Raw genomic sequence first — 12,911 nt, forward strand, 5'->3', positions numbered from 1 at the left:
TTAGCTGTGATCAGTTGCCCTTCAGGACAACCTGAAGCTCTGCTGGTGTCTCCATGAGGTCAGGGCAGCATTTTCATTATCCTGTCTCTTAATTTGCAGTGCAGCTCTGCCTTGCCCAGCATAACAAGCTGGGCTCTCCACGGACTGGGCCTAGGCCTGACTTAATTGCAGCCTGAGTTAATTTGGGATGTGATGGATAAAGGCTGGCGGGGTCCTGATGTTGTTCTGTGTGCCTGGGACTGAGCCTCATCTCACCCCCCAGTGCCACACTGCTATAAATAAGTGTTTGTGTAGGAATTTAAGAAATGTTTGCTTATAATAGTTAATATTGAAAATATCTGAATGTTCTGTATCTCAAAATAGTGTTTCTATCTACAAATGACACATCCTGCGCTTCTCGCTCCCACTGCGGCATTTCAGAGCCTCTTCCTGGCGTTGCCAGGATTCTGAGCTGCTGTTAAAGAGGAACATTCACTGGTCCCGTGGGGAAAAGCTGCTGCAGGAGCTCCCACCTGGGATGGGGCACGGGGAGGGGGTGCTGCCCTGCCACAGTCAGCAGGAAAATCAAATCCTTAATTCAGAAACCACTGGGTGGCTGGAGGGGCATTCTCACAGGGGCTGTCACCAGCTCCCATCCTCTTGCTGGTGTTGTTTGGGATGAAAAAGGGAAAATCCAGAGTGTTCCTGGTCAGGCAGGGGCTGGGGGACACTCGGTGCTGCTGAGCAGCCCTGGGCTGGAGCAGGGCCAGGCTCAGGGCTGGCTGTGTTTGCTGCTGCACCAGGCATAGGTGGGTGCTGTAAATCACCGAGCAGGGACTGCCCAGCCTGGAGAGGCTGCCAGGCCCTGGCTGCTTGTGCAAGGGCTTTCCAGGGAGATGCTGCCTCATGAAGCTGCATCTCCATCACTCCTCCAGCTGCAGATGCTGTCCCAGCTGGAGCCAGGGATGTGGAGCTGTTTGCTCACAGAGCAGTTCGTGGCTCTGCTCTCACCTTGTATTTGTTGGAGTTTTGGCCTTTTCAGGGTTTTAGGTTTGGGGTTTTTTTCCCAGGGTTTCCCTTGCTTTCAGAGCCCTGTTGCAGTTAAAGATGGGCTTTCCTGAGCAAGTTTGTTTTGTGCCCTGGGGTGGCAGGGCTGACCTGTCTCCAGTGGTGAGAGGTGTCTCAGCTCCCCAGCTGGAGCACTGGCCCCTCCTGTCCCCCATGGGGTCTCACAGACCCCAGCCCTGGGCCACAGAGCCAGGCTTGCCGCAGCCCTGGCATCAGGATGGACTGCCCTGATTTAATAAAGCAGTGCTTTTGTTGTGAGTACAAAGCTCATGTTCTCCATCTTTATCAACGTCTTGTGAATCTCTGGAATCTCCATCTGATCTCTGAGCAGGGCTCAGACCCTGCCCCAGGATATTAATGTGGTGCAGCTGCCCGTAGTTCCTGGGGCCCCTTTCCCTTATTGGGCCAGCAAAGAGGAGCAGTTTAGATGATAAACAGCATTAATGGACTGTTTGTGCTATTTTCCCTCCAAATTGAGTCTCTCATTAGAAATCCACCTCGTGTCTGCTCCGGGGGTGAGGGGGTTCTGCTCCCAGGGCTGATGGAAGTTTTGAAGGGCGGATTGTCCATGTCAGAGGGGCAGTGGGGTTTGCAGTGAACTCTGCAGATGCTGAGCAGTTTGTGCCAAGCAAAGGGACTGCTGGGCAGCTCCCCTGCTGCAGCCAGGTGCTGAGGGAGCCCTGCCAGCCCCCGGGGATGTTCCTTGGCAAACCAGTTCCATTCCCAGACGGGAAGGGGACGTGCCCATCCTGCCAGTGCTCATGTACCTGCCATCTGCACAGTCTGCTCTCATAAAGCACTGTCAGCCTTCCCTGCCCCTGAGTCACTCCAGCTCCTTCCTCGGTGTCCTCCTCTCCTTGGAGCCCCAGAGGAGGAGGTGGGACCCTGATGAGGGGTGTCCAGCTGGCACTCCCAGAGGGGGCATTCTGGGGGGCAGTGGGACAGGCTGTGACTGTTTGCTGCCTCCTGTCCCCAGCTGATGACCAAGCACCCTGCCAAGCGCCTGGGCTGCGGCCCCGAGGGGGAGCGGGACATCAAGGAGCACGCCTTCTTCCGCTACATCGACTGGGACAAGCTGGAGCGCAAGGAGATCCAGCCCCCCTTCAAGCCAAAGGCTGTAAGTGTGCAGGGCCACCCCTGGGCCACCCCTGGGCCACTGCTCTGTTCCCTCACTGTCCCACCCCTGGGCCACTGCTGGGCCACCCCTGTCCCACTGCTGTGTCCCCTCACTGTCCCACTGCTGGGCCACCCCTGTCCCACTGCTGTGTCCCCCCACTGTCCCACTGCCGGGGAGCCTCCAGGGCCTCTCCCACCCTCACTGTGTCCTGGAGGTCCCTGTCCCTTGCAAGGTGTGTTCCCTGGCACCTGGCATGTGCCACAGCCCTACTGGGGCAGGAGCAGTCCCTGATGCCTGGGCCCAGCTCTGGCTTGCAGAGGTGGGAGCTCCACATGTGCAGTTCTTGGAGCCCTTGGTGTTGCAGCCTGTCTGTTTTGTTATCCCAGGGCTGTTGGGTTTTTCCTCCCATTTTCTCAGGTCTTTCTTTTCTTTAACCCCAACTTCATTTCAACACCCAGCTGAGCTCAGTGTGCCTGGCTGGGCAGTGGAGCTGGATTTCACCAGAGCTTCTCTCCAGGGTGGAAGGAGGCTGGAGCCTGGCTCTGCAGGGGGATCCTGGCTGCTCCTCCTCAGCCCTGCCTGGCTCTGCTGAGAGATGAGCTGGGAGTGCAGCCTGGGGGAATGGGCAAACCAAGGGGCAGGAGGCAGCAACTGGAAACTGTTTGTCCAAAAAGACAGGAATGCCTGAGTGCTCCTGGTCCAGCTGTGTCTGCAGTGACACCTGTCCCTGTGCCAGCAGTGCAGGGGTGCCAGCAGTGCAGGGGTGCCAGCAGTGCAGGGGTGCAGCCTGAGCCCCAGTGTGGGTGTCCCTGCCCATGGTGCTGCTCTGTGTCCCCAAACTCTGCATGGAGCTGTTGCTGCAGTGCCCCAGCTGGGCCCTGCTGCTTCACAGAGAGCTGAATCCCCACTGGATCTGCTCTCATGGTTTGTATTTGTGGTCAGTGTGGGGACATTAATCCCTAATCCATTCTCCCAGGCCAGCTCAGAGTCCAGGAATGCTCTGTGTGCTCACCTGCAGCCTCCTGTCCCTCTGCCCATAACAGCCCTCTGCACCTCTGCTTTTCCTCTGCTTTACAGATGCCCTGTCCATTTGAGGGCCCCTTTTGGTGCTTGGAAAAACTCTGCTTTCAGGGACAACGTGGAGTGGGAGCTCCTTTGGTGGAGGGTGCTGGGTGCCTTTAGCTCTGCTCTCTCGCTGTGTCTCTCTGCTCCAGCAGGTTTTTCCCTCCCACAGCTCCTCTCCTGATCCAGCTGGGAAGGAGCACCCCTGTGGTGGCTGGGCAGAGCCCCACAGCCCCAGGGATGGGCCAGGGGTGCTGGCCTGGAGAGCTGCCCCTCTCCCCGCCCTGCCTGTGTTTGGGGCTGATGTTTGCATTTCAGGCAGGAGTTTTTTGGCAGGTTCAGTGCTGGCAGCGGTGCCTCTGCAGGGAGCTCACGGGTGCTGCCCTTGGCTGGGAGCTGCACTCACAGCCTGAGCTGGGCCCCCTCAGAGGGCAATGTGCTGCTCTCCCTCCTGCCTGGGGATGGGGAGGGGCAGATGGGCAGCACAGGAGTCTGGGTGCTGCCTGCTGCCTTTCCCCGAGGGGAGGGAACCCCCAGGGCATGGGCCCTGCAGGAGCACGGTCACTGGGAGAGCTCTACCTTTGACATCAAGGCACCAGCACTGTGGAAGTGCTTTGGGATGCTTGTGCCCCCATCATTTGCTGTCTCTGGGGCTGGGGTCTGACCCTTGTGCCAGGGATGCTGAGGTACAAGGGGGGATCCCTGAGCTCCAGCTGTGGAGGGATCCCAGTCCACACCTGGATTCACTGGAGGGGCACCATGGGGTCACTCTGCACAAGTGCCTGTCTCCTGAAGCCATAGCTGCTGCCATCTCCCACCTCTGTGTCCATCTCCCAGTGAAGCTGCTGCTGCTGCTGTGTCCCCTCCTCCCATCTCTGTCCTCCTGAGCAGGGCCCCAGTGTCACTGCCTGCCCTGGGCAGGGGCACAGCATTGGTGTTTGGTGCTTTACAGAGAAAAACAACTGAATTCCATCAAAAGCACTTTCTTACTGCTCTGCTGCTTTAAACTGTGCAAATTTTGTCCTGTTTTAAATGTCTCCTTCCTCCAGAAATCCCTGTGACACCAGCCCTGCTGTAAGCTGCTGGCTGTCACTTCCCCCAGCAGCTGGCACCCGGAAAATTCCCTGTTTGATAGGACAGGGAGATTAACAGCAGCTGATTTGGGATTTAGGGAGGATTAAGACAACTCAGGTGCCTGCTGATAGCTGATATTTCTCCAGCAGTGCTGGAAAAAGCTGTTTCTGTGGTGTCAGCACAGGGCAGAGCAGCAGGGATGGCAGCGGGGCTTGGACACTGCACAGAGGGTCTGGGGGTGACAGGGGACATGTGGCCCAGTGTTTGTGACTGTCATTGCCCTGGTGGCCACACCACAGCCAATGCTGCTGCACACAGGGCTGGCGCTGGCCTGGCTTCTCCTTGGCTTGAGTCCATTTTGTTTTCCTTTTATTTTTTCATAGTTAGCGTCTGTAAAGGTCAGGCTGCAGTAATTGTCTGTATCCAGAGCTTCAAAATAAGAATAAGATGCAAATGAGGGCTGGGAGTCAGCCCCCACCTGTCCCCAGCCTTGCCCTCCTGCAGTGCATGCTCAGCCCTGGGGACACAGCCAAGGGGAGCAGAGCCCCATCCAGATTGTGTCCAGCTTTGTTTTGCTGCTCAGAGGTACCGTGAGTCCATGTCTGATGGGAGCTGGGGGCTCAGCTCCCCCAGTTTGTGTCCAGCTTTGTTTTGCTGCTCAGAGGCACCGTGAGTCCATGTACAATGGGAGCTGGGGGCTCAGCTCCCCAGATTGTGTCCAGCTTTGTTTTGCTGCTCAGAGGTACCGTGAGTCCATGTCTGATGGGAGCTGGGGGCTCAGCTCCCCCAGTTTGTGTCCAGGCTCATTTTGCTGCTCAGGGGCACCGTGAGTCCATGTCTGATGGGAGCTGGGGGCTCAGCTCCCCCAGTTTGTGTCCAGGCTCATTTTGCTGCTCAGGGGCACCGTGAGTCCATGTTCAATGGGAGCTGGGGGCTCAGCTCCCCAGCCCCTCCTGCTCCCACAGAGCCCCTGTGCTCTGCAGCAGCAGCCACAGACCCTCTGGCCACGTCCCTGTGCTCCTGGGCCCCCTCTGCAGTTTGGGGTGGGGGCACAGGGGGTCCTGGGGGGCTCTCAGTGCCAGCCCAGTGCTGCTGCTGGGGGAGGGATCCACAGCCCTCCCCAAAGCTCCATCATTTCCCACTGACAGCAGTGGATGGAGGCTCCTGGCCGGAGCTCAGAGCCAATTCCTCAATTCCCAGGAGCTCCTGTGTTGCTTTGTGCTTGATTAACCTTTATCACAGAGTCAGGAACAAGACAGATCAGGGGCTGGCTTGTCTTTGGTGGTTCTGACGTGGGGCTCTGCTTGGCTGCTCCCTGCTCTGGCTGGTGCATAACAATTCCTTTCCTGGGTCTGCAGCTACCCTGGGAGTGTGTTTACACTTCCCTGCTCTCCCTGTCTCTCGTTGAGATAATTATTGTTTTTGGTATCTAATTACTCCTTTACTTTACATAAAGCCTAGTGATTTGAAAAGTCTCATTTTGAAAGCACTGAAATCACACAGCAGAGCCCAGGATTATTCACAACAGCATGGGGGGTTAAAAAAAATGGCTTTTAATCTAATAATTTTTAATTGCATAAATTAATTCCCCCCTAACTGCTCGGAGTTAATTAATATTGAAAGGCCACTTACAGACTGGATGTGTAAAAACACCAGCTCTATGCACAGGGGTTTGTAGCCTTAGTTCAGCCTGTACAGGGTGATGTTTGCATAAGTGATTTCCTAATTAGATGGGATTTAAGGATTGGGGGCTGGCATTGGGCAGGTGGATGTGCTGAGGTTAAACACCTCTGGTAATCCTGGCAGGATTTGCTCTGGGAGACCCAGGGCCCTTGAAGATTTTGGGATTTCCCAGACTCTTCAGCCTCTGTTTTCAGTGTATGAGGCAGAAATTGGGCTTTTCCCTAGCAGAGGGATGGTCCCACACCAGGAGCCTGTCAGAGGATGCTCCCTTTGGGAGCAGCAGGGATAAAGGGATGAGCTGCAGCATCCCAGACCAGAGCCAGACACAGTGAAAGGCACCCCTGTCCCCCTGACCAGCACAGGGACCCCCAGTGTGGCCCCAGGGTTGTGCTGTGACCCAAATTCCCCTAAATGGGACAGCCAGGAGAGCCCTGATCGTGCCCAGGGTGCAGCAGGGAGCCAGAGCAGCCCCAGGAAGGTCAGGCTTGCCCAGGAGGTGCCTGCAAGGCCACTGGGGTTGTGGCTGTGCCAGTGTGGGACCAAACCCTGGGAAATCCAGGGTGTCCAGCACCTCCCCTTGGCACGGAGTGAGGGTGGGAGGCAGCAGCATCCTCAGCTCCTTGTGGTCCTTGACTGCATCCCAGGGATCAGTGGCAGATATTTCATTGTGCCTTTTGTCTCTATTTGGAATCAAGCAGGGAGGTGATTAAACACAAGGCCATCTCTGGAGCTGACAGGTTTATTTCTGCAGCTCAGGAGGAAAAGCCATTCTGTGCTGGCTATAAATACTGGGCAGGACACACCGGGATTTATGTCAGATACATTCCCACCCTCCCCCTTTCTCCTGGCAGGGTGGAGTGATGCCTGGACGTTAATACCAGACTAAAATGAGGACAATTTTTCACTAGATGGCTTTAGATAAATGTCAAATTTCATATGGCATCTGTGTCCACTGAGCAGGAGCTCAGTTTGGGACGCTGTAGAGAAGGTGCCCGTGCAGACAGGGACCTTTCCTGCCTGGAGCAGCAGGAGTGAGCAGCAGGATCCTCCCTGCTTCCCTCAGCCAGGGCTGGCCCAAACCTGGAGCCTGGCACTCATCTCCTCCAGGCCTTGGATGTGCCCTCTAGAAACTCAAAGACAGTTTTCAACTTGAAAGTATTGAATTTAGCCATCCATTTTATCTGCATCCAAACAGAAAGCCCATAAATTCCACACAGCAGGGCAGGAAATACCATGGGTAGATGCAACTTTTCAAATTTTCCATCCACATATTCTTACCTCATTGCATGATAGTGAGAAATCCTTGCTTGCCAATATGCATATTAAAATATATTTGTGCTTCCTATTCCAATAACTGGCAGCCTCTCATCAGGATTAATTTTCCAATCCTTCTGAGGGGGTTGCTGGTTTGGTTTTTTCATTTTTATTTTTTTTTCCTAAGGCAGCAGATTTCTCTGTAGCCACAAGGCAGGCAGGGCTGTCAGACACGGCACTGCCCATCTGCTGCCCTGCCCGTCTGCCCTGGGCTCTGCTGGGGCTGCCAGGGGGCTCTGGGGGGCTCTGGGGGGCTAAAAGGACATTCAGGAGCTGCCAGAGGAGCAGCCCATCAGAGGCTGATGGATATTCATGTTGTCTTCCCTGAAAGCTCTGAGCAGAGGAAGGAATTGGGAAACATTGACTTCTGCATGTATTTGTCATTAATATTTTATTACATTTAGTCTGATGTTTATTAAAAATGCAAATCTGTTTACTTAACAAATGAAAGTTAAATGCCCAGGAAAAATTGTGGCAGTGCTTGGAGCGTGGGTTCTCCCTGGGGCAGGGGGAGAGAGGCCTGGGGCACTGGGAGCTGCTGCCCAAGGGATTGGGAGCTGCTGCCCAGGGCATTGGGAGCTGCTGCCCAAGGGCATTGGGAGCTGCTGCCCAAGGGATTGGGAGCTGCTGCCCAAGGGATTGGGAGGTGCTGCCCAAGGGCATTGGGAGCTGCTGCCCAAGGGGATTGGGAGCTGCTGCCCAGGGCATTGGGAGCTGCTGCCCAAGGGATTGGGAGCTGCTGCCCAAGGGATTGGGAGCTGCTGCCCAAGGGCATTGGGAGCTGCTGCCCAAGGGATTGGGAGCTGCTGCCCAAGGGATTGGGAGCTGCTGCCCAGGGCATTGGGAGCTGCTGCCCAAGGGATTGGGAGCTGCTGCCTGAGCAGCTCCTGAGGAACCAGAGCCTGCAGAGCACTGGCTGTGTGTGTGACAGGAGGGACAGTGGCCAGCCCTTGGAGCAGAGTGCCCCATGCCAGCTGTGGGGATGTGACACGGGGGTGACAGGCGGGGATGGAGCCTGCTCTGTGGCTGTGCAGTGACCTGGCCTCCACCTGATCCCAGCTGCTGCTGCTGTTGTTATCCCTTTAAACCAGGGTTTGCCGCCTGGGAAACTACAGCACCCTTGTTTTGATTGCTAAGGTAATTAAATCAGGTTTGGCAGCACTGGGGACCATGAGGCTGTGGCCCATTGTGGTCTGACTGGGCTGTAGGGAAGGGACAGCTCTGGAGTCAGAACCATGGAATCCCAGACTGCTTTGGGTTGGAAGGGACCTTAAATCCCCTCCAGTGCCACCCTGCCATGGCAGGGACACCGTCCCCTGCCCCAGGCTGCTCCAAGCCCTGTCCAGCCTGGCCTGGGATGGGTCTTGTCCTCTCCTCGAGCAGGAGGAAACCTCTGAGCAGTGCAGCCACGATGGGAGCCTCCTGCTCCTGGAAACCCCCTGGGAAGGGGAGATGCCCCTGGGCAGGTGCCAGGTGTGTGTGGGCAGGAGCACCCCTGTGAGCCATCACAGCCCCTCTCATTCCTGCGGCGTTCCGTGGCACAGCCGGGTTTGCCGGCCCTGGCCGTGCCGTGCCGTGCTGTGCCATGCCATGCTGTGCCATGCCATGCCGTGCCATGCCATGCTGTGCCATGCCGTGCCATGCCATGCTGTGCCATGCCATGGTGTGCCATGCCATGCTGTGCCATGCCATGCTGTGCCATGCCATGCCGTGCCATGCTGTGCCATGCCATGCCGTGCCATGCTGTGCCATGCCATGCTGTGCCATGCCATGCTGTGCCATGCCGTGCCATGCCGTGCTGTGCCATGCCGTGCCATGCCATGCCATGCCCCGTGACTAACCAGGTGTGCTCTGCCCCTTTTCCCGCGGTGCAGCCCGTGCCACCTTCCCGCCCCACCCACCTCCGTTCTTTTCTCCTCCCATAGTGCGGACGCAATGCTGAAAACTTCGACCGGTTTTTCACCCGGCACCCGCCCGTGCTAACTCCTCCCGACCAGGAAGTCGTCGGGAACATTGACCAGTCAGAATTCGAAGGATTTTCCTTTGTTAACTCAGAGTTTTTTAAGCCTCAAGCCAAGAGCTAAGCTGCTGTGCAGATCTCATCCCTGCGCCTGTCATCAGGTCCCAGCTGCTGTTGTGGTGACACATTCCATTGCAGAACTCGCATCCATGGGCTTGCTTTAGTTCCTTACTAGAGTGACCATATCTCAAGTGTCTTCCTGTTACTTGGGGTGTCGCTGGAGGGGAGCGATGTGCAAGAAATGCTGCAAATGGGCTTTTGCAACATTTTGTTTGGAAAAATGGGAACGGCTCAGTGGGTGACAGAAAACGGAGACACGGTGACAACTGGGAAAAATCCCTTCATCATGTGCTTTAATTCCTGCTCTTTCCTTTTTCTAGTGTTTGAAATAACCATGAAAATTTAATATTTAGCCTTCTTAGCCTTAGTGGCAAGTAAGTGTTTTTAATGAAACCGTTCCCCAGAGTGTCTCTCCTCCCAAAAGCTCAGGAGAGCCAAGGTGCTGGTTCTGGCTCTATTGTGGCCATGTCCTGCTGTGTGTCCAGCCCCACCACAGCTCCCCTTCCCTGCACAGATGCTTTGGGCTGGCTGGGTCCCCAGCAGTGGGATAAGTTATTGGGGAAGGCAGAGCTGCCATTGGCAAAGATTTCTCCTGATTGTGCAGTTTCTAAGTAGCATTTTTTAAAATCAAAGCAAACATCCCATGGTAAATGGGAAATTTGGAAGAGCTGCCTTTGAATCCTTGGTCACCCTAGTAAACACCACCAACATCCGTTCCATAGCAAAGCTTTTTCTTCTTCTCAGATGCCAAAGCCATTGATGGAGTTTGTTACCTGTGCTTTAAATGTGTCAAAAATGGTATTGACCCAAAGGGGAGGTACTTAACTCTGACCAGTATTGTGAATTCTGATATGAAGGGTGTAAAAAAACCCTTCTGATGAAGGGTGTAAAAAAAACTATGAAGGGTGTAAAAAAGCTTGTTTCAACGGGTACTTCTATCCTTAAAAATGGCCCGAGTTTTGTTTCTGGCATCAAAGGAAACATTTCAGGAAGGGTAAGTTTCTCTTGAAAGGACAACAATCACGCTGCTTCCTTTTATACCCTTGCAGATGTTCGTGGGCTGTCACTGTATCAATCTGCTTGATTTGTAATGTGCCAAATTTATTTTTTTCTGATACCGATGATAAAATAAAAAGTAAGAAAACCCCCCCCAGAAACCTGCCTGTGTTTGGCAATAATGAGTTTCTGCAGTTCAGGGAGCTGATTCCTGCCGACAGCCGGGGCTGGAAGCCGCCCTGGCTGCTGGGGGATGCTGGCTCAGTGGCAGCGGTGGAGCCGCCCCTCGTTCTCCCTCGGTTTGTCCCAAAAATCCGAGCTGGGATGTACTGGAAGCATCATCCAGCAAGGAGCAACTGCCCGCAGCCTCCTGCAGCAGCGCCCACTGCTCTGGGCTCCACACGGCCGGGGAAGGAGCTGGTGTGAGTGGGTGAGGCCAGGAAGGACAGACCAGGATAAGGACACGGCAGGAAGGATGGTCCAGGATGAGGACACGGCAGGAAGGATGGTCCAGGCTGAGGACACAGCACTAAGGACGGTCCAGGATGAGGACATGGCAGGAAGGATGGTCAGAGGTGAGGACACGGCAGGAAGGACGGTCCAGGCTGAGGACACAGCAGGAAGGATGGTCCAGGATGAGGACACAGCAGGAAGGACAGTCCGGGAGGAGGACATGGCAGGAAGGACGGTCAGAGGTGAGGACACAGCACTGAGGATGGTCCAGGATAAGGACACGGCAGGAAGGACAGTCTGGGCTGAGGACACGGCACTAAGGACGGTCCAGGGCCAGCACAGCGCATCCCTGGCAGCGCCCTGAGCTGCGGCATCGCCTCGCATTCCCCGAGCTGCAGAGCCCGGCGTGACCCATCCATCCATCCATCCTGCATCCATCCATCCATCATCCATCCATCCATCCATCATCCATCCATCCATCCATGCATCCATCCATCCATCATCCATCCATCCATCCATCCATCCTGCATCCATCCATCCATCATCCATCCATCCATCATCCATCCATCCATCCATGCATGCATCCATCCATCCATCCATGCATCCATCCATCCATCATCCATCCATCCATCCATCCATCCTGCATCCATCCATCCATCATCCATCCATCCATCATCCATCCATCCATCCATGCATGCATCCATCCATCCATCCATGCATGCATCCATCCATCCATCCATCCATCCATCCATCCATCCATCCATCCATCCATCCATCCATCCCTCCATCCATCCATCATCCATCCATCCTGCATCCATCCATCCATCATCCATCCATCCATCCATCCATCCATCCATCCATCCATCCATCCATCCATCCCTCCATCCATCCATCATCCATCCATCCTGCATCCATCCATCCATCATCCATCCATCCATCCATCCATCCATCCATCCATCCATCCATCCATCCATCCATCCCTCCATCCATCCATCCATCCATCATCCATCCATCCTGCATCCATCCATCCATCCATCCATCCATCCTGCATCCATCCATCCATCCATCCATCCATCCATCCATCCATCCATCCCTCCATCCCTCCATCATCCATCCATCCATCCATCCATCCATCCATCCATCCATCCATCCATCCATCCATCCATCCATCCATCCCTCCATCCCCGCTCTCCCAGGAGCACTTGGTGGAAGCCATTGGCACTTGCAGCTCAAGAGGGACTACAGGCTGCTGTTAACATCCCTGCTGCTCTGGGAATCGGCCGCTGCCAAGTTCAGCCACTGCGAGGTTGTTCCGAGAGGAGCTGGAGCTCTGCCGCGGCGAGGGGGCTCTGTGGGAGGATCCCCAGCCCTGGGCCAGGCAGAAATGCTGCTCCAGGCCAGCCGTGCCTGGGCACTGCCACACCGTTCCACCGCCACAGCACAGCGTGCCCCTCCCTGTGCTCCTGCTGTGCTCCTCGCCACCTCCCAGAGCCATTTCGCCCATCGCTGGAGGCACTGTCAGCCCTGATTGTCCCCCGGCTCCCCTGTCTCCATGAGACCCACACAGCCGTTCCCTGCCTGCTCCCAGGAGATTGTTCATCATCTTGACAGAGGCCAAATTGCCACCAGTTCAGGCAGAATTCAAGGTAAGGCTCCAGCAACCCACACCTTGCTGTGCTCAGCCTCCAGCCAAGGCCCCAAGGAGTGGGGGCAGCTGGAGAGGGCAGTTCAGGGGAGGGGGCTGCCCTGAGCCCCCTCCCAGGCACATTGCAGCCTCTCCCAGAGCTTTCTGCTGCCCAAAGCAGCAGCAGGAGGTTTTTCCCACTCCAGGGCTCCCAGGCTGAGCACTCCCGAGGGCTGGGGACCACGGTGGCAACCTGCACCAGTCACATGTGGATGTGTCATTCCCTTTGCAGCATCCCAAAGCTTTCCTGCTCAGGAGAAGCTCCTGGCTTGGTAGGACAGTGCTGCCCTGGCCCACGTTGCTTTGGATGGATGTGGCCTTCAGGAACCACGTGGTCATCTCAGAACTCTCCAGGAGCCTTGGGCAAGTTTCCACAGAGAGACCCCGAGCGCAGCCACAGC

The 12,911-nt window shown here is 55.7% G+C and overlaps 1 protein-coding gene across 3 annotated transcripts in view; it reads left to right on the plus strand.

Annotated features, from left to right (window-relative positions):
- The window catches only part of PRKCB (protein kinase C beta), a 99,768-nt gene that overhangs the window by 80,605 nt on the left and 6,252 nt on the right, over nt 1–12,911 (plus strand). For 2 of the 3 annotated variants that reach the window (XR_010784625.1, XM_066560860.1), the window contains exon 16: nt 2,024–2,164. Coding sequence is in view for 2 of the 3 variants with exons in the window: in XM_066560860.1 (XP_066416957.1) it covers nt 2,024–2,164 (141 nt within the window). In the remaining variant the exon portion in view is untranslated. Of the gene's footprint in view, nt 1–2,023; nt 2,165–9,222; nt 10,526–12,911 lie in introns of those variants that run through there. The other variant, XM_066560859.1, reaches the window with a different exon arrangement.

The sequence above is a fragment of the Molothrus aeneus genome, chromosome 16 (assembly GCF_037042795.1).
Source record: "Molothrus aeneus isolate 106 chromosome 16, BPBGC_Maene_1.0, whole genome shotgun sequence".
NCBI classification, from domain to species: Eukaryota; Metazoa; Chordata; class Aves; order Passeriformes; family Icteridae; genus Molothrus; species Molothrus aeneus.